This window comes from Gobius niger (assembly GCF_951799975.1).
Source record: "Gobius niger genome assembly, chromosome: 2".
Taxonomy (NCBI): domain Eukaryota; kingdom Metazoa; phylum Chordata; class Actinopteri; order Gobiiformes; family Gobiidae; genus Gobius; species Gobius niger.
Window position 1 is genome coordinate 33,518,744 of NC_136853.1, and position 20,891 is coordinate 33,539,634.

The 20,891-nt window shown below is 40.0% G+C and overlaps 3 protein-coding genes across 3 annotated transcripts; 1 reads left to right on the plus strand and 2 right to left on the minus strand.

Moving 5' to 3' along the window:
- Positions 1-3,761: 3,761 nt before the first annotated feature.
- On the plus strand, positions 3,762-11,616 carry prmt8b (protein arginine methyltransferase 8b). The gene is made up of 10 exons (XM_079551310.1): positions 3,762-4,124; positions 4,649-4,861; positions 6,023-6,178; positions 6,500-6,563; positions 7,111-7,253; positions 7,530-7,617; positions 8,310-8,425; positions 10,586-10,736; positions 10,907-11,028; positions 11,108-11,616. Exons 1-10 carry the CDS (start codon positions 4,056-4,058, stop codon positions 11,189-11,191), a joined length of 1,206 nt encoding a protein of 401 aa, XP_079407436.1. The 5' UTR covers positions 3,762-4,055; the 3' UTR covers positions 11,192-11,616.
- A 131-nt stretch (positions 11,617-11,747) lies between these two features.
- On the minus strand, positions 11,748-17,058 carry cracr2ab (calcium release activated channel regulator 2Ab). The gene is made up of 17 exons (XM_079551311.1): positions 16,802-17,058; positions 16,325-16,436; positions 15,920-16,109; positions 15,664-15,810; positions 15,019-15,109; positions 14,774-14,869; positions 14,497-14,684; positions 14,351-14,422; positions 14,222-14,270; positions 14,068-14,147; positions 13,185-13,842; positions 12,970-13,108; positions 12,563-12,644; positions 12,351-12,465; positions 12,149-12,250; positions 11,990-12,066; positions 11,748-11,885 (listed from the first exon to the last, which is right to left on the minus strand). The coding sequence occupies exons 1-17, from the start codon at positions 16,952-16,954 to the stop codon at positions 11,798-11,800; spliced, it is 2,439 nt and encodes an 812-aa protein (XP_079407437.1). The 5' UTR covers positions 16,955-17,058; the 3' UTR covers positions 11,748-11,797.
- Positions 17,059-19,542: 2,484 nt separating this feature from the next.
- ccdc59 (coiled-coil domain containing 59) lies at positions 19,543-20,876 on the minus strand. Its single transcript, XM_079551837.1, has 4 exons — positions 20,640-20,876; positions 20,162-20,513; positions 19,973-20,081; positions 19,543-19,898 (listed from the first exon to the last, which is right to left on the minus strand). The coding sequence occupies exons 1-4, from the start codon at positions 20,752-20,754 to the stop codon at positions 19,734-19,736; spliced, it is 741 nt and encodes a 246-aa protein (XP_079407963.1). The 5' UTR covers positions 20,755-20,876; the 3' UTR covers positions 19,543-19,733.
- Between the last annotated feature and the right edge of the window lie 15 nt (positions 20,877-20,891).

Genomic DNA, 20,891 nt, shown 5'->3' on the forward strand with positions numbered 1-20,891 from the left:
ACGTATATATAAAGATAAATGGCTAAATTCCGATCTTACTGGTCAACTTGTTGCGTGGACTTAGGCAGATCATAGGCGCACACATGGTGCACACTCAGTGAAGCAAATTCCACAGCCATAATAAATAAGTTACTGTGTAACTACATGGCCGATGAAATGGAACTGATGCATGCCGATCTAATACAAAAGCTTAGCCGGACTCCAACGAGTTAATGTACCAGGAAATGTGATTGCGTGGCAGAGCGGCGTCCTGTTTAGGTCAATAAGCGTGTTGTAGTGGTTGTAGATCGCTGACCAGAGACACGTTTTCGAAGTTAGTCGTAGCGGTGGCGTGGCACAGATAGAGAGGCTTGTCGTATATATGGTATATGGCATATGGTATGGTGCATACCATATGCACTATCCATACAAGGTAATACAAGGCAGATAAAATACTCTTAGTTACTGTAAAATAACTGTTTTCGTCCTGGATTTGAACATTGCCAGACCTGTCACATCTTCATGAAGACTTCCAGTGAGCAGGCCGTTAGTCTAACCTGCATGGATTAGTCCCTCTAAATCTGGTTTAGAGAGCATATCTCTTATCCTGGCAATGTTTTTATACAGTCTTGATGAAAAGTTTAAGACCAGTTGAAAGATGGCAAAACAATACAATTAATAAAGCTTTTATTGAAAACAACAATTAAAGTGAAATAAACTGTTTTGCAGTTGCTCCAAAGTTTAGGACCACACCTGAAGAAAAAAAACAGATCAAAATAATGCACATGAACTCAGTAACACATGAACTCTATCGTTACTGTTAATCACTTTTAATCAAATTTGTGCCTGATGCAAGTGTTTCCAGGAGGTGAGTGGGAACATTTCTCCAAGTGGTGAAGACGGTACCAAAAAGGGCATCTACTGTCTGGAACTTGTGTCCATTTTTGTAAACTTCCCTTGCCATCCATCCTCAAAGGTTCTCAGAGGATCGAGATCAGGGAAACACGCAGGTTAATTGGTCCTAAAGAGTGATGTTAATATCCTGGAAGAACTGTAGCGTTGTGCTGTTGAGAAACCCATTGGTTACCACACGGGCCCTCAGTCATGAGGGATGCTCTTTGCAACATTTGCACTTACAGTAGCCAGCAGCTGTTTGATGCCCGTACACCACCTGAAGCTCCATTGTTCCACTGAAGGAAGAAGCACCTCAGATCATTATAGCACCCTCTTCACTGTGGCATATAGAAAACATATAACATATCTCAGTTCTTCAGTGCACCATTCCTAGATTGTTATTGAAGGGACTTCCATGTCCCAAGAATGATGCTTGCAAACAACACGGGACTGCAAAGAAATAATTAGATTTGAGTTTGGCAGGAGCAGCAAACGAGGGGGTCCTGCCCAGGCTGGTATCCCCATGTATAAAAAATACAGAGGGGTATCATTCTGGACTGGCCAGGCTACCGCTTCAGAAGTTGTAGATAAAAGCAGCTATGTTGCTTGTTGGGAAAACTATATATTTTATATTAACAAAAAAACAAAACAAAAACACCTTTTTCATGTCTCCACTTGACCAATCTTTTCATTACTATATCTGTCATAGCCGTCATTGGCTGTACATTTATTGAAGTGCTCATGAACGAGAGTTAACAGTCAGGCACGGAAATTTGTCAACATTATATAGCGTGTTTAATAATATAATGTGTTGATTAATTGTGTCTACAGTATATGCCTATGAACTATACGTGCTGTCCGCACCCTTGATGATTACCAACTGGGGCTACAATATTACTGCTGCTGCAAAAGCATCAGACAATAAAAACTATACAGACAAATTATCTGTACTGTATTATAAGTGCTGAGAAGGTTATTAGTGTCAATTTGGTAACCTTAGAGTCAAACACACAAGTAGAACTGGCCTTTCTGCCTAAATGTAACCTAAAAGCGAGAAATCCATTAATCCATTAATGTCATTGTTAAACTTTCATAATTTGTAAATTAAGACACCTACCCCCTAGAGAACATATGTGTAAGTCATTTTAGACATCTAATGCGAGGAGAGAGGCAAAAGTTACATTTACTACTTTTTACATAATCCTTTACGGCCGGAACCATAAGCCATGCTGCAGGCACACATTTGGTTACTTCAGCTCAGCTGCTTTGAGGGTTGGGTCTAATGTGACAACATATTTCCCTATGTGCCTATGGGACAACACAATATGCCTCAAGTGCTTAAATCTCACCTTTAAACTGAAGTTTATGTATTATGTGTATGAGCGTTCAACTGCAACCTGGCAGGAGCCAAATTGATATTACAGTGTGAATAACATTAGCTTTGATTGCTCCTCACTTACTGCTGATTGGATCAAGTGTGCCTCACTTTATCCAATCAGAATCAAGTCTCAATATACCGTAACAAACCAGCAAATCCATTAAATATTGTGGGGGGTTTTGTTGTTGTTTTTTATGTTATGTGTGTTTGTAAGTCTGCAGCGCAAGATGGATTTGTGTGTGTTTGTCAACTCACACATTTTGTGAGGCAAAATTAGTCCAACTGACAGGGATGAGAATACTCACTTTTACAGCACACATGCATAAGCCAATCCAGCTTTATTAGTCTCAATATCAATAAGACTTATGTTTTGCCTGTCTCGGTACCAATGTGGAGAACAAAAACAAATTCAACATAATACTAAACTAATGGAAAAGGCAACAGAAATTAGATTTTAATCAGCAAACCTGGGATGTGCTGAAAAGGTTCAACTCAACTTTACTGCCAACACAGAAAGTTTTGTATTGGTTGACTCTTTTGTGCCCAAGAGGAAATTTGGCAAACAGGTTCTAAATATATTGTCAACAGGTGGGAGCAGTATAGGTGCCTGAATACAATCTTGAGCCATGATTATGTCAGAATTACCAAGATGGAGGGATGTTTTTGGTTTATGGGGGGAACTTGCGTGTTCATTTAAACTCCAGACAGGAAAACCTCTTCTAGCTGTACCCTTCTGAAAAAATGTACATCATTCATGTGATAATGATTCAAGAGAATCTTAAACTGAAGTGTAAAGTGTAAAGAATATACTTGCCTCATAGCTTAAATGGCGTTTCCATGGAGATAAAAAGGAAGAGGTTGGTCGGCTATTTTTTAAGTGCTTGGAATTTATTTACTGCCAGTTTGCGACACAATACACACATTTGATTATAATATTTAATAAACAATTTTGACTTTAGGTCATGACGTTAGGTCTATTAATAGTAATGATTGCAGAGTGATGATCCATTTGATGTGACACCCACAACGTTTTGTGTGAGGTAGAGTGGATGAACGTATTGTGGGGTGTTACGTGGGCCCATGTAGTTACTCAAGCAGCACTTAAACTCATCCATAATTAAAGCAACTACACCCTGCTGGCATGTGTTTGTGACTTCTTTGTCAATTATTCCTAGACTCTTAATGCTGAAAAGGTTAGTCAACTCGGTGCTGAAGTTGAACACAGCTGTCAACTAAAAGAAACATTTGACCAAAAAATGCTTTTGTTGAGTGGTAATTCTCAAAGAATAAGGCAATCCTACATGTGAGGAACTCAGAAAAATATATATATTTGTAGTATTAGTGTCTGTTCTCTCATGAATACCACTGAAGCAAAGCACTTGGGTGTATCTGTGATAAATACATCCATGTTTGCTCTGTTTGCAGCTCACAGCTGGACGCCTTATTTGGCCGTGGGCTGGTATTGGATGGAATAATGCTATGAGTGAGATGAGCAGCAGGTAGGCGCACAGTGTGGTCTCTGAGAGGAGACTCGCAGTGTGCGCTTGGTTGTTCATGGATGTAGGTTAGGATGAAGCGCCAGAAACCTTCCCATCTTGACGCTCTCAGATCTACTGGAATAAATTATTAACGCTATTAACTCGTGGACGAATTGAGTTTAAGTTGGCAACACATTTTTAATAACTCTTTAGAGGAATGCATTTGTTCTGCAGTTTTTAATGACTGTTATTTTTATCTATGGATAAAAATATAAGCTGTGAGTTTGACTTGTTTTAGCGTTCTTTCCAAAATCTCGCCGGCTCTCATGGGACTGAGGCATTCGTCACGTTGTTTGCTGCTACGGCGGAAGATGGCGGAGGCGGACAGCTCGGAGGTAAGAACCTTGCAATGTCCTGGAAATAAGTCATTTTGAAAACTGCAATTTAAAATAGAAATAGGTTAATAACGGTGGCGCGCATTTACCCACAATGTATCAGTAGGGTCTGTTCTATTTCTTGTCGTTTGCAATGAGAATAATGCAGGGATATTTTTGCAGACGAATGAAAGTACCGCTCTCTGTGTCCTGTACATTGAATAGGGGACACACATAGATTAAACGCTGCCGAATCAAGGCTCTCGTGCGTGTGTGTTTACGATGGGACAAATGTGCAATAACTTTGGCGCGTGCCTTTATGATATCTTCGCTGTCCTTGGTGCTGACGCGAAGCACCTTCCGATTCCCTGATCGACGGCTCCGCTCATCGCCCTGTTTAGCCATGCACAAAATGGGAGATAGCAAATGGAGTCAATCTGCACCTGTGATGAGGGGAACTTGAAATATGACTTAATATGCACATGGTCACATATATTTTATACATGCTTGGAGAATAATGTTTGAAACTTTTTTTTCTTTTTAAGCGCCAAAAGCCTGCCTCGCAGCTCTCCCAGTCTGCTCACCCCTCCCCTCTCAAACAAGTGCCTAGTTCCCACTATGTGCCATGTGTACCCCATGCTCCTCATCTAGTAGCTCTGACCACTTGTGCTGGCAGAGGCAAAAAGTTCATCAGTCCAGAGGATATGACGTCAAGGGACTACTACTTTGACTCCTACGCTCACTTTGGCATCCATGAGGTAAGATTTATAAACATGACTACAGATCGTATGGTCCTGTGTCTTGCATGACATTTTAGTAATAATAATAACAATATGTGGGGAATGAAGACTATTCCCTTTGCCATTGGAGCACTTGGACTTGTTTAAAAAGATCTCAACAAGCGCACAGCCTGGAAACATGGATTTAAAGCAGGTTTGGAAAGTCAGTTTACGGGAATAGCGTATATATTAAGACTTTTTTTTTTGTCTCCAAAATTGAACAACCATTACTCAGTTTTGTTGCATGGCTTGCACCGGGACACCAACTTAGCTTCCGAGATCTCATGGGATCAGGCATAGCAACGGCATTATTGTATCTTTTTTCATGCTGGAAGAGTCAGAATAAAGTGTATATAAAATATTAACTTTAGGGCAGCTTTGTTGTTCGAAGCTTTTTTTAAATTTCCACATGAAAACACATTATTTTTTACATCAGCGGGTTTTCAATAAGTTACAAAAAAAAACAAATCATAATGTAAAATGTAAGGTAGGTCGTCAGCCACCATGGTCCATTGTGAAAGCTCCAGTCAATAGCAGGCCCTTAAAGAGACTAGATGCAAGTTGGTATTCTTTATACTCACTACTGCCACCTCAGGTCTTCCGTGTAACTGCAGCTTCTATATTAAGCCCGTGCATGACGGCACTTCGGACCTGAGGTAACAACTCTTTGAGTGACAGTGCAGGATTTTAGAGGCAGTTGTGGTGAACAGCTCTGGGCTCATTCTACACATTAGGCCATTGCTGGAACATGTAGGGAGAGGAAAATACTTCATTTTACCGTTTTTAAACTCCGTATAGTCCCTTTAAATGTATTAATGACAGATGCAGTAACCTTGATCCATTAAAAGGTTGTTGAAATGCTTGGTACCAGATTTTTTTTTTTTTTGTGTGTGTCCATATTTAGAATTCGGGTCAGGTTTTGTCAACTTGAGGTGCGTCCTCATTAAAAGATAGGAAGGAAACAAGGAGGAAGGAAAGTAGGATGAGTATCAGAAGGCCCCAGAGGCTTTCTGTTGATTACTCAAGATCCTGTTACTGAGACAAAACTCATGAGAAGAAATAAAATGACTTGTTAGTTATACACATACATATTTATGACTTCATTGTGTTATTAACAAGACACGTGTTCTGTTTGTGAAGGAAATGCTAAAAGATGAAGTGCGGACCCTTACCTACAGAAATGCCATGTATCACAACAAGCACGTATTTAAGGATAAGATTGTTTTGGACGTTGGCAGTGGCACTGGGATCCTGTCTATGTTTGCTGCTAATGCTGGTGCTAAACATGTCTATGGGGTAAGACACACAGGGATTTTAATTTTCAGCAAATCATCTCACATGTACTTAAGTAATTTTACATTGTTCTGCTCAATGCAAGAAAGTGTAACGAAACAGAATTGCAGGGAACACTGTGGTCCTGCTTGGTAAAGGGCGATGAGGTTTACTCATGAGCGTGACATGTCTGATTCACTGATATCACAGTTAGGATGGTACACAGAGCTAAAGCATGCATTCATCTTTATGCAGCACTGACTGTACAAGAATATATGCCCACATGCTTAATATGCCTTAATGTATTTTTTGTTGCTTATAAAAACACCCTTGTTGTTCTCACAGATCGAATGTTCAAGCATATCAGAATATTCAGAGAAGATTATCAAGTCAAATCACTTGCACAATGGTAAGTAGGGGTAATTTCCCATACCTTGATAATGGATATGTGTTTCTTTGCACAGATGCATCAGAGTGAGAGATCTGAGTATTCACATTCATTAGCGTCACACTCGAGCACATTAGTCACAGCTTTGAAGTGGCAGCTCACCTCTGATGTCAAATAATGTTAATCTGTGCCATCAATCAGAATACCCTCTGTTCATGTTATTATAGATATCTCCTTGAGAACTACAAAAGGATAATGCAAATGGTCTAATTCAAATATTTTAGCACAGTCACTTTTGAGTCCATAGTTTGAAAGAAAATGGAAGATGCAAGAGGGAAGTTCAGTGTGGAAATGTTAATTCGAAATGGGGTGGGATTAAATACATTTCTGGCAAAATTAGAGCTTTCTTTATGTTGAAATTAATGTTTGTTTTTTGATTATTATTTTTACCTGAAATAAATAAAAAGAACAATGCTTATGAGATAACACAGAGCTTCACGGAACAGATCAAAACGTCATTTTATCTGAGGTAGTTTGTAAACTTGTGCTGGTTCTTTCTGTGCTGCAGTCATCACTATCTTTAAAGGAAAAGTGGAAGAGGTGGAGCTGCCTGTGGACAAAGTGGACATTATCATATCTGAATGGATGGGCTACTGCCTCTTCTATGAGTCTATGCTGAACACTGTCATCTTCGCTAGGGACAAGTGGCTGGTATGTTCTCAGACGCAGAATTGAAAACAAATAATCATTTGTTTTTTTGGTTGCCCCATATCGGATCAGTGTAATGCAAGCTGTACAATATGATCTGTAATATTTAAAATTATGTTTTTGGCATTCAAGCTGGTTCATCTCTTATCTTGGCATATACTCTATTGGGTAACATCCATTCACACATACAACAAAGTGGATTGATGAAAACTCACTATAGTAAACGTACTTGTACATACTGTATGTGGGTCTACATTAAACTATGTTTCTCACTTTCAGAAACCTGGAGGCCTAATGTTCCCTGACAGAGCAGCACTGTACGTGGTTGCCATTGAAGACAGGCAGTACAAGGACTATAAGATTCACTGTAAGTGACAATCATATTCTCAAGGTTTTCACATTTTGTCTAATTATCGCTTTTGTAATCTCTTCAATGTATGTTCTGCAAGCAGCTAGTATGAAAGCTTTAGTAGCTTTTTTCTCTGTAATAATCAATTTGAAATTCCTCTTCAACAGAAAATGGGTTTATTTTGACAAATAATTGAACAAAAAGTCCCTTGTCCTCTATTTATTCTGTACTCTAGTGAATTGGTGTTCAAATAGCTATCACAGCTGGAGAGGCAAACTTAACCTTGTTATTTAGATCAAGGAGCCAATATTAGACGTGCCATTTTCACTTGTAAAAGGCAAGAATCTGGGTCAGTAACTCTGACTGAGTTTAGTGCATAGGTGGTCTTTTCTGTTCTGTTGCATTATACACCATAATTCATCTTCCCAAATATACAATATGATACATTTGTATTGGTGCAGACTTTGGGTTTGGCTTTCTGACAGTGCAAGGTGTAGCAAAAGGACAGAAGGAAGGTAGGAGGAAAAGCCTTTCGTGTGAGCAACTCAAATTAAACTAAAATGATGCGGAGGCGGAGTGACTATTTCTGTTTTTATAAAGAATAACATTTCTAAATAGGGATAAACAGTCAAACGCTTATAGCAAGCTGTTTTAGCACAGTTAAAGGGATAAATCTGTTCAACTAATACAAGATTTTGTCACATTTACAGGGTGGGAAAATGTGTATGGATTTGACATGAGCTGTATTCGTAATGTGGCCATAAAGGAGCCTCTGGTGGATGTAGTAGATCCTAAACAGATTGTAACTAACTCCTGTCTACTCAAGGTAAGTAAGCAATATACAGGTAATGAAATATGAAACATGTAATATTTGTAGTATCTAATTCAACCTCCGTGAATGGTGTGTGATGAATAATGCACACAACTGAAAAGCAACATTGGTGTTTGGAAAAGCACTATATGCTCTCTGTAAACCATGCCAAACAAGTTTCCCTCCCAGGGTCTCCTAATACTCCCCGCTGGGACAGACTATTTCCTGCTAGATAATAAAGCTATAGATAGCTCAGTAGATAAGTGCTTTCAGAGAAGCTTTTTCTGTTGGCCGTTTTACTTCACTCTATCTATAAACCATTTTCAACAAATCTGGCCACTCAAAACACTTCACCATTGTCCTGTCAAGCGACTCAGTCACTCCATCTCATCCTTAATATTTTGCCCATATGAGGAGTAATATCAGACGGTGTTAATTGAATGAGAGTAAGGGAACAGGAAGGCCTCATTGTCTCGGTGAATATCTGGTATGGATATTAGTCAAAAATAGCTTTCCGTGTCAGTGGAATAGTTTTACTACTACCTTCTTCCAACACTTTACGTAAATCCCATCCAGCTTTCTATCCTCCTGCCTCTCCTGGACACTCGGAGATGCACTTACTTACACTGTCTCTCCGCGCCCCGGCCCCATGGCTTTCCACACTGTGCCTCCAGATCCCCCTCATGGCCTTCGCAGTGTGCCAATTAAACACACTCTCGAAACTACGCTAAAAATATATGTATAATTAAATGTATTAAGTTTAGATGTAACAGCGGGAAGTCTCCTCACAGGGATTCCTATGTGCATTGTATCATCGTTTGCCTTGGCACACAGCTACAACTCTTTCTCATTGTGGTCATTGCAAATGGGCGTTTTTTTGTCAGCTGCATTATTAAAACAGCGGCACAAAATAATGCCGTACAATTCCATTTGATCACAATGGTCTCAATGTGGTCCCCGAGGCCATTGCACTTGATGCCCGGCACTACCAATAATACAAGAGTGTTTTGGAGTGTGCAGCCTCATGCCATGATAAAATCCTGTTTAAAACATGTTTTGCAATCCAGTGTGTTTTTTATTGGCCCGTGTCTTTTTTGTTTACACGTTTATTGTAGTGTAGGAATTTGTCTGATCACAATGCCCGGGTTCTGCCAGGCATACCATACAACCATCACAGGCTGCACCGCCCTGTCACAAAGCTTTTTTCCTCCTCTTCCCAGGTGGTGCTTCCATTTGTCTTCATGATGTAGGATAAGGGAGGTTGTGTTGTTCCTGTCTCCCTCCCACACACTTGTGTTTAGACGTAAATTAGTGCAAATCACTCGCGCAGTAAATGGCAATTTTATACTTGAGCGTCAAATCCACGCTGAAGCACTGAACGCAACTGGCAGCCACGCAAATGTGTCCCTACTCCAAAAATTTTCATACCCAACATGAGGAAACAGACATAAACATCTTTAGTCTCCCTCTTCCAAGTTATTTCGGATTAATATATTTGTTCCATGATTTCGTGCTTTTGTGTTTCCACTTTTTATGTTCTTAAGAAAATCGTGTGGGTGCCTTCACATAAACAATTCACAGAGGTCACCCGCAGCTGACGCTTCAGACGCATTTGGTGTGAAAGTACCATATCATCTGCTCTTGCATGGATTTTTTGTGACTGTATGATCACAGTTGTTCAAAGAGCTTTTGTCATCCTTCACATTTACTGTAAATTATGAGCAGTCTGTTGGAAAGGACAAAGATGTTAAATCATTGTTGGTCATGCAGAGATCATATGGCCGAGCTGTCCTCTGCAGACTGCTTCTTAAGATGAGCACTTGCTATCCAAAAGGAACATTTTAAACTCTGTTCTCACAATGGTTGCAAAACATGGAGTTTAGACGTACAGAAAGCGATGTGTTCTCTGTTTTGGCACACATGCGATGCTCTTATGCATAAACTCAGAGTCATAACCTCACTCCCTCAAATCTACACGGAGGACACCCACACAACATGTGTACTGCGAACAGGCTTCACATGCACGCTGTGATTGAACCTGTGGGTTTTTCCCACATGCAAAAATGCATAATTAAGCAATATTTTTGTTTTTTGGGGAAAGAGGAGGGATAGAGCATTGTCACTTGCTGCTTCAAGATTCCCAGTTTAATTACTGCATGTTCAATGTCGTTTCAGGAGTTGGACATTTACACTGTGAAGCCGGAAGACCTGTCTTTCACCTCAGCTTTCTGTCTACAGATTCAGCGTAATGACTATGTTCACGCCCTAGTCACTTATTTCAACATCGAGTTCACCAAATGTCATAAGAAGACAGGTTTCTCTACTGGTACAGCAGCCTATAATTTGAGCTTATATATGATTTCAACTGATCACATATATAATAAGTGTGTCCCAGCATCCAAAGACATGCATGTGTCTGGAAAATGACTATTATTGCCTCTGTTATGAGAGTGAACGGCTGTATCTTTGTGTGAAATCATCTTTCCCTTTTTTAAGCTCCAGATGCCCCTAGTACTCACTGGAAGCAGACAGTGTTTTACTTGGAGGACTATTTGACAGTGAAAAAGGGAGAGGAGATCTTTGGCAGTATCACTGTTCGGCCGAATGAAAAAAATGTGGTAAGACATGAAAACATGAAATGCTTATGGCCTATTTGTATATATCCGTGTGCTTACATTTTAAGCACTTTTCTTACAGAGAGACTTGGAGTTCACTCTGGAGCTGGATTTTAAAGGACAACTGTGTGAAGCTGCCATATCACACGACTACAAAATGCGCTAGTGACTAATACTGCAGCTTGAGAAGTGAATGGAATTTGGCTGCATTTTCACAGCATCAGTAACCTGCAAATCAAATCCACTGATGAATTAATCAGCAATAGTGTGACAGCTGAATGAAACCCATGTGAATGTAAAATTTGCTAATTTATGTGTCTTTTTATGCGTTTTTTTTGGTCTTTATTCCCCATTAGGTGCAATAATGTAAATGGAATGTAATAGATTTGCATGAGAAACATATGGTTGTTTTGTGGGATAGACTCAAAGTTGAACTAGTGTCACAACAAAGTATGTCAGTGCTTGGAAAGATGCAATAGAGACAAAATAATGACAAACACCTGTTCAATTTTACTAAGCAATGATGATTTTATTAATATTTCTAATTAAAAAATAAATCAATGATTTCACAGAATTAAGCCCGGCATTACATACATGGACGTTTCTTTTGTTATAATAGACATAATTCATAAAGCGTTCTTCATTTGAAATCACCAATGTCATTAAAATCTTTATATACAGGATGGTGTGTGTGTGTCGTGATTTCAAGTCAACACCCACAGCCACATTTATAGACACCTCTGTCTCTCCATGTGAATCACTGAAGTGAAAGTTACTTGCAGCAGGGTCTCTTCTTAATAGGCTGAGCTGTGAGGATTATTGTAGTGTCTCTCACTCTGTCCTCCTGCTCCATTAGCACTCTGGTATGTCACATGGGAAAGAGATAGAGGGGAAATGGTATTGCTTTCATGTTTTTCCATAAAGCTCATTGAAATAAATCATGGACACAAGGCTAGACAGTTACCGGGCTAGGTGCGTTAAAGATTCTTCCACATACTTTCCTGTGTAGGCACTGACTTCAAAAAACATCACCTTGTTTTCCTAAAAAAAAAAAAAACGAAAGAAAAAGTAGTTCATCACCAGTCTTACATACCCACTGTAATGTAATTACATATCTATTTACAAAGGCCAGTTGTTCAGCCTCTTTGAAGGAGACCTCCCTCTCTCCCTCCATGTCCATCTTGTTGCCCAGCAGTAGAATAGGGACACCTTCTCCCGCCGCTTCCTAAAAGCACAATTCTATTTTTTAGATCCATATATTAAGTTAGTACATTTCGGTTGCATCATCACACATGAGATACTGGAGGAATTTTCTAATGTCAGACCTGTACATTGATCAGCCAAGGTCGAACTGCTTTAAAGCTGTCCAGCACCGTGACGTCATACAGCACCACCACACCATCTGCCTTACGGAAAAACTGCTTTGTAATGCTGCGGTACCTGTTAACATATAAACACTGATTGTGAAAATGTGTTTTTGACCCAAAAAAAAAATTAGTATGTTTGAATTGACTATTGATAAGCATGTGCCATTAACCTTTCTTGTCCCGCTGTGTCCCAAAGCTGCATGGCGATCTGCATATTATCCAGAGTTAATGTCTTTACACTGTAGTCAATACCTAATTCAAACAAAAAGGAATGTCTTTATTATGAGGCATGAGCTGATAACTTTCTTATTTCGTTTTTCATTTGGAGAACAAAGCAGAGATAATAAGGATTATGTGACTTTTGAAAAATATGAAAGAGAAACTGACATAATCTTAGGTACAGTGTGTGCCAGGGGTTTTAAAGAGTTAGTGTAAAAGCTTCTTCATGTGATGCTAAGTCAACCAATTTAAGCATCAACAACACACACACACAGCAATGCCATTCAACAGTTCAGATATATTACTTTCAGTGATCTGAGCACGCACAATGCTATATTTTGTCGTGTAATGTTCTCACCTACAGTAGCGGTGGTAGTAGGGTGAAATCGCCCTTCACAAAAGGAGCGGAGTAGGGAGGTTTTGCCAACACTGGAGTTTCCAACAAGCACCACCTTAAACAGACGATCAGGGGGCAGTAATGTCGCTTCACTGGTTTTCTAAGGAAAAGAGTGAAAAACAATGATATTCATGTATATTCAGCACAAGAACATTGTTTATGCACTGTGAACCTACTTCCTGTGTCTCCTTCCCCACAGGCTGCCCTCTTGGAGACTGAGGTGTTTTCTTCGCCCAAGTGAAGAGGGACCTTCTTGTCTCTGCAGGGTCTGCTTGTTCAGAGCCTTTCCCTCTGGGCGGTGTGGATGACAGATCTGCAATAACACTAGCCTCCATGTCGCTCTGTGCTTCTTCTGCCTCCTCTTCATCTTCATCCTCCTCCTCTTCACTCAGCTGGTGCAGCAGTGGTTGAGGTCCTCCATGGAGCAGGTGGGGCAGGTGGTCCTCCTCTATTGAAATGACTCGACGCAGGGGCCACCCGTCTGGGGGAGAGTCCAGACCCGCCTCGTCCAGATGACTGCTCCGTCCCTTTTCAGGTTTCCTTGATTTCTCTCTGTCTTTTGAGGTCAGTCTCTTAGCAGTAGGGATTTTGCTGGCAGGCTTTCTGACCTTTGTCTTTGACTCCTGCGCTGTGGGCGCTGTTGTCCTGGCAGGACCGTTGGGTAAGACAGAGCTCTTCTTTGTAGCGTATCGCTGTGGGCCAGAAGCAGCAGGAGATGTGACACTGGGCATGTCATCATCACTACAGGAGGAGGAAGCGACAAACACGATTTGAAGGTGCTCTATTGGCAAGGCCTCAAGAGACTCGTAGGAGCCATTCACCATCAGTGGTACTCTTTGGAAACAGGAGAAACAGAGGATATTCTCCATTACAGTATATAATGAATAGGGGAAATATAAATCTTAAAGAACTCAAATACTGAGTCATTTTCAAATTTTAGATCTTAAAATCTTAAAATTATTGTTGTTAAATGTAAATCATATATCCTCTGTTTTTCCTCCTCGCTGCATGTTTCACAATGATTAAGTTAAGACAGTAAGTGGGTAATAAAATAATCACCGTCTTGTTTGGGTGACATCATCAAATAATTCTGAAAGTCCAGCCCTCTGCTTCTGCTTCTTTCGTAGCGATGATCGAGGCTTGTTATACAAAAAACAAAGAAACATTATTTTGTGCCAATAATATCCTATCCTAACCACTCAAATACACTTACAACACCACGGCTTATATCTCTCTCATCCTTTAAGTGTTTGTTCATTTCTCTGCAAATACAACAACACACACAAATAAAAGGGTTAGGGTTTATTCAATTATTCAAATCACAGTATGATCACAGTAATACCTGAGGAGATCTAGCTGCTTCATGAGACTTTGCTTTTCTCTCTGCAGACCTTCTGTGACTCTGTACATCTCCCTAAAGATGGAATGCGCACAGAAATTATTAGTAAGATGTCATGCATTGCAATAGCATTCAGTCGCTCCACCCACATTTCTTTCTCCTGCTGCAGGCGGGCGGCCTGTTCCTGCAGAATAGCCAGTTGTTCCTGGGCCAACCCCAGCTCCTGGCTCGTGGTTTCCAATGCTCTGGAGAGCTCTTCGTTTGTCATTTTCAGCTTTATATTCTCACTGCGATTTTCCCGTTTCTCACTGCTCAGCTCTCCACACTGGATTTCTAGCTGCATGAAAAAAAGTTGAATATGTTTTCATTTTAAAAAGTCTATGTTTTGATACAGTTCCAAGCTGTGTAGATTTTTTTGTGACTCACCCGTTTCTGTTTCAGAAAAAGCTGCTCCAATTCTTTTTCTTTTGAGGAGAGTTGATGCTCGAGGTCGTGGCTGCGGAGCTGTCGACGTTCTGAGTCCTGCAAAGCCAGTTACAAAGGTTTAAACTAACTCTGAACACATAACTCAGGGATTAAGGCAGAGGAAGACAAAGCCACACAATATTTCCATTGCAACTTGGTAACTTTTCAGATACTAATAACAATGTTTATGTTCATCGTGTTCTTACCTTCAATACCAATTTATCTTTCTCGTTTTTGATTTGTGCCTCCATTTCTTCATACAAATGTCGGATCTCACTGTCATGTGTTGCAGCCTTCCTATAAACATTTCATTAACGGCATGCATATTTAAATTGTATTCTTTTAAGACAATCTAGAATAACCGTATCAACGTATGCACACAAACAAATCCACTAAAATAATGCAAAACAAATCCGATTACATTTGTCAAAAATACTGACCATGGTGTGAAATCTTGCAACGGTATCTTTTATATCTTACTAAAGCCTCAATTTATTCCCATTCAAGCAAGCAGCTGTCGAAACTCAGTATGCCCCAAGATTAACAGTCACTTGACACAGCTAAAGGGGTTGTGCTTGTTGGAGAATTCCAGGTAAATCCATGCAAAAATTTGCTACATTCTAGTCATATGCATAAAGGAGCGATATTTCCTTTGACTAGAAGTAACTAACACAGAAGCTGACATAAAGAATGCCAATAGGCCACAAGTCCTTTACTTAAGGCGCTTTAATGAAAACTAAAGAGAAATTAAGCTCAGTTAGTTCTCACACACTTAATGCTAACCTACAATAATCACAAATCACAAAGAACAGCAGCTTCAGTGAAAGGTAATTAAAAAAATGTTGTCTTACTTTTGAAGCGCACTCTCCATTTCTTTTTTCTCCTGGTGGGCCTCTTTAATCTGGTGCGTCACACGAGCCAAAAACTCCTCAAAATTTGACAAGAGATGAGGCTCGTCTCGCCTTAGCTGAGCCCAAAGACTGCGCACCTCACCTGGGCTGTTGCAGAGGAGTGACATGGTTACTTCTCTGGCGAGGTCCAGTTTTAATTATCCTTCAGAATGTCTCCAAAGGTTAGGCTGAAGATACCCTCAGCTATGACACTCACTCCTCAAACAAATTACTAGCGCCCAGGCTCTCCATCAGCATGCAGAAGTGCCTCTCCTCCTCGTCCTCAACTCCAGCCAACTTGGCCTCCCACTGACTCTGATACAGGGCTTCTGTGGCTTTCAGAATTGAAGAGCGGAGAACGTTTTGGTCATCGGGTGAAGACATCCGCCGGCCATGCAGGAACAAGGCTGAGACATCAAAATATTGACATATTATTATTCAATCAAGAATTTGGTTTTGTTTTTTGTGCGTGTAGGAATCGTGTTTCTATACCTCCGTAGGACATAATAGGAAAACTCATACATTTGTTTGATGAACAAATCTTTCACATTGGGAAATTAACATCCATTGTCAATATGTTTTAACTTCAAAGTGTTATAGGATGAATAAAATGAAAACCAACAGAATCCTGAAGAGAAGGCCTCCAGAGTGAGAAACCCTGTGTGGTCTATATCCAGAGAGTCAAACACATCCTCGAGCTCCTGGGCTGTCAGAGGCAGCTCACTGTGCAGCCTCTGTGTGGAAACAAAACAACACAGTGAAAATGACATGCACCAAGGGCTTTAAAATAACATAAATATAAACTATACGATAATAAATATAGAATAATAAGAGTGTTTTGTCCATGTATGCGTCACTCTGTTGGCTTATTTTTGGGAACTGTTGATACAAACAGCAACAAACGCGTGAATGGTCACAAGAGTCCTGTCATCATGAAACAACACCACACGACTCTGAAGGGTCATGAAGAGGTCCCTGTGCTTTGTTGTCTGTCAGCCACAGGATAAACAGCGTGTTTGTTGAGCAGACATGCTCTTCAACACTTATTGTCTTGAATAATAATGGGGTGATATAAAAAGTATAAGTCTGATTTTCTAACCCTCATATCCGTTCGCGTGATGAAGCCTTTGCCCTCCATGTCGCATATTTGGAAGAACTCCTTGGTCTTGTCCAGAAGGATGATTTGTCCCCAGTCTGAGCCTCTTCTAGCTCTACGGGGTCCAAATCCATTTACACTTATTTCCTCTTCCATTCTGCAATGTCTTTCTTATAATGGTTTAGGAGGACAGTGGATCAAACATCCCTTTTGCAAAACCCATGTAATAAATGGCCTCCATAATGATAGAAACTGGGTTTATGAGGTAATTATAAGTTGCGGTGTTTAAATGTTTCCAGGCCCTAAAAGAGGAGAAAATAAATTAAATAAAAATGACAGTAACATGATATTATTTGATGCATTTGTAAGTATTTAGAAATGTTACAATGAAAGAAAATATTACAAAAAATACAAACTTTGCAACTTGCAATACAGTGCTTTTCATTGTAAGCTTGGAACAAGCAACTCACAATGGTATGTAAACACAGAGATTGTGGATTATCCTAATACCAGTCCATGCAGAACACATGACAACATAATGCCTGCAGGACCGTGGGAGCCAGTCCAAGAGGATAAAAGTGAATTAATTTACTGCTTTGGATCTTTGGATTGTTTTTCTCACAACTATACATTGAACTGATGACCATGAGCGGAAATTCACCTGAAATGAACTTTGTGTTTTAAAAGATCTCAAATAGAGAATTTCATGCTTTACAACATGAAGTATAAGACCATTTTTGCCTCACCGAGAACATATTTGGTCTTGCTTAAAACAACAATAGCCACAAAATCAACATCAAGGCCAAACAGAGATGTTTAAAAACTGTCATGCACAATTGTATAATATAATAGAAAAGATACCTTACCTTTTCAATTAAAAATTGTTAAGACGTTCTAAGCAGCCACAGTAAACACAGTTGGCAAGTTCTTGTTTCAGAAACTTCTGCTTCAACGATGAATGTTGGAAAGTCACTCTGAAAACATGTGATATCAGGAGGAAGCCGCCCCAAGGCTTTCAAACCTCCGTCCAGACACTGCTCCTGATGTGAGAGGGGCTGCACAACCAGCTCTTTAACGCAGCGCCATGGACACACGTGCGCATTGTAGCTATGGCGACACAGTACTCAAGGCCATAGGGCTTTTAATAGAAAACACAAAGCATGAAATCATCAAAACCAACTGGCAAACATTTATTTCAACGTCTCAATACATGCCAATTTGTAAAACAAGCAAAACCTTTTACTGCAGAAAGACCGACGGCTTTACAGATCAAATGAAAAATAACATTTAAGTTAAAGTTTGTGTGTGCAATGACTGGATACTTCTTGTGATGTAAACAGCTACAATTATGAGTCAATCAATTGTGAGGTTTGGTGAATTATTTTTTACTGCAGAGTTTATAATAATGGTCCTGAAGAAAGCAGCTTTTTAAAAGTAAACAAAAAGCTAACTTATGAGCTAAAGACATTTGAGACATTTCTTCTTCTGAAACACTGAAGGGGCACCAAGAGCCCCCCACACCTGCAGCACAGTGGAGGCATCACCAGAGGCACTACAGGAAACAAGCAGGGGACAAAGGAGGAGGTATCCAGGCAAAACCGTTATGGAGCAGAGGGAGCTACACAGGAGGAAGAGGAAGGAGCTGACCAGTGCAGGACACCACGCTCTGAAATAGGTGCCCCATCCGAAACCAGCTAAATTGGTAAGAGTTACGCCAAACTGGATGTGCGTCAGCGTCCGCCATGACAAGAAGTGTCCGAATTGGTCTGTCAGTTAGGAAGGAGTTAGGAAAAGGAGCCTCAATGCTAACCGGTGATTAGGAGCTACGTGCCATCCCATACGCCAGCACGCCAAATCCCCCCACCACCCACGGCCCCACCCTCTTGATTCGTGCGCAACCACTGTTGATTGACAGGCGCATATTAAACAAATAATAATAATAACAATATAGGAGAAGATTGAGATTGTGCACAAACCAAACTTTATAAAAGTGATAAAATACATGTTAAGAGTCGTCACAGCTCAATCACATGTCAGTGTGTTTAAGAGCCGCCTCAGTAAATGGTTTAAATGAAGGCAGTTTGTGCTTTTGCTTTCATTTAGTAGAAACTTAAGCCACATGGCTAATCTTTATTTGGACAGTGTTGTTGCATATGCAATACAGTAGGTGGCGACATGCACTTTTGCAAAGAAGAAAAACAGCTGTTGGTGTTGTTACCTCCCCTTCCCCTGGGTAAGGACGGTCGAATTGTGCAAATGCTGCTGAAGCTCTAGTTCACTAACTGCAAAGAGATCCAACAGTTGACCCCTTGAAAGGTTAAGTATTAGTTGCTAGTGTTAGTACTTAGAGGCTATAATTTGATGGTGGTGCACCGTTTCAGAGGATCAGAGGAGCATTGAAGGTGCCTCAGACTACGGTTTCCCCACCTCCAAAAACATGCTGCTCAGGTTGGCCCACAGCGGCAGCACGGCTCAGTCGCAACAGCTCAGGACTACACCTTAACATACTTTCGTTGTACAATGACAAATAAAGCACTTACTTATCTCATATTTCACTTTTATTATGCAGTAAGCTATGAACTGTAATAAAATGCATATTATAATAAATACAATTTCTAGCTTTTCCACCGTCTCCATTCCTGGTCATTTTGACATACCTAACCTTGTCACACTGCCAATGGCTGCTGAACATTCCGACTTGATGAGAATAATGATAATGATTGATGAATGTTGTCAAAAATTATGTTGAGGGCAAATCATTTTGTAATTAAGAATAGGTCTGTGTGTGTATAAGCCCAATAGGGGGCAGTTATTAACCAAAATAACAGTACATTTAATATAGTACTAATTTAATAAATCTTCGTGTTTGAGTTGCTTTGTTGAGATTTCATACAGTCCAATGGCGGAAGATTTCTATTCAGAGTTCCTTTTGCAATCATTTATCAGTTCTCTGGATTTTCTGTAGTAAATATTCCATCTGAAGGTTGAGATTGGGCTGTCCTTTCTTTGTCTTTTTGCAGAGCCTCTGATACGTGTCCATCTTTTTCTGTTTATACCTCTGGATAGCCTCCTCACGTTGCTGCTTGTTCTTTAGGTACTCCTGAAAATCAACCAAACAGGACATAGTAAATCAAACATGACAACTTTATCATCAATAACGTCACAATTCTTCACCTCTTGTTTCTTTCTTTGATGTTCTCTTCTTCTTTCGAATTCTTCTTGTGTTTTCTGATGAGATGTTTTCTTCTGCTGCTTCTTTCTCATTCTGTTGCTCATAGGAATACTTACAAAAATAAAAATAACAAAAAAAACTTTTAGATCTGGCTCACACACTATACAATACATTTTCACGTAAATAGTTACCTCTGCGCTTTGTCACTAAGCTCTGTTGTTTGTGTAGAGTCCTGGTTAGTTTCGGTTTCCTCAGATATACTTGGGTCATCTGTATCTAAGCACAATTGTGGTGGATCATCAGCTTCATGGGACTCTTCCTCCTCTCCCTTGTCTTTCATTCTCACTTTGCTCCTGTTTACTCTATGGGCCCAGGCTTCTTTTTTTAGCTTCTCTTTCTCCGCTAAATAGAGATGCTTAAGATGCTCCGGATACTCGTCTTTATACATATTTTTTGGCTCAGGGTGTTTCTTCTTCTCCTTACGCAGCAGCTTGATGTACTCATGCTTGGCTTTCTGCTTTCTCTTAAAAGCAAACCCTAGGCCTAGAACACAGATCGAAGACGCAACATGATTAATCAATATTGAAATACAGCTGATATCACTGTACAGTACCATATTATTGCAGTATATTGTAAAACCTTGAAGCTAAATTTAGACATTTTGCTTACCTTCTCCGACGCTACCTTCGAAATGTTTGTGTTGCGGAACCCATTTCTTCTTTCCACCACTAATTTTACTTTTATTCTGCTTGTCTCCCTTTCGGTCTAAAGTTGTGGGCTTCATTCTTTAACCTTTAGACTTAATGAGAACGTGTTAAAGTGTTAAAGATAACAAATTGTATGTTTACGGCATTCGGTACGCACGCGGAATTAAGCTGACCAGGGCGCATGCTGATGACGTAACACAGACATGAAAAGCAG

Bases quoted from the DNA above. Each gene is read 5' to 3' on its own strand.
- prmt8b (XM_079551310.1), top strand. From the start codon at position 4,056: ATGGGACTGAGGCATTCGTCACGTTGTTTGCTGCTACGGCGGAAGATG. The intron at 6,564-7,110 runs GTAAGTAGGGGT...TCTGTGCTGCAG, and splicing joins GTCAAATCACTTGCACAATG to TCATCACTATCTTTAAAGGA. The intron at 7,254-7,529 runs GTATGTTCTCAG...TCTCACTTTCAG, and splicing joins TCGCTAGGGACAAGTGGCTG to AAACCTGGAGGCCTAATGTT.
- cracr2ab (XM_079551311.1), bottom strand. From the start codon at position 16,954: ATGGAAGAGGAAATAAGTGTAAATGGATTTGGACCCCGTAGAGCTAGA. The intron at 16,437-16,801 runs GTTAGAAAATCA...GTTTCCACACAG, and splicing joins TCACGCGAACGGATATGAGG to AGGCTGCACAGTGAGCTGCC. The intron at 14,685-14,773 runs GTGAGTCACAAA...TTTTTCATGCAG, and splicing joins TTTTTCTGAAACAGAAACGG to CTAGAAATCCAGTGTGGAGA.
- ccdc59 (XM_079551837.1), bottom strand. From the start codon at position 20,754: ATGAAGCCCACAACTTTAGACCGAAAGGGAGACAAGCAGAATAAAAGT. The intron at 20,082-20,161 runs GTAACTATTTAC...TATTTTTGTAAG, and splicing joins CTTAGTGACAAAGCGCAGAG to TATTCCTATGAGCAACAGAA. The intron at 19,899-19,972 runs GTGAAGAATTGT...GTTGATTTTCAG, and splicing joins ATCAAAGAAAGAAACAAGAG to GAGTACCTAAAGAACAAGCA.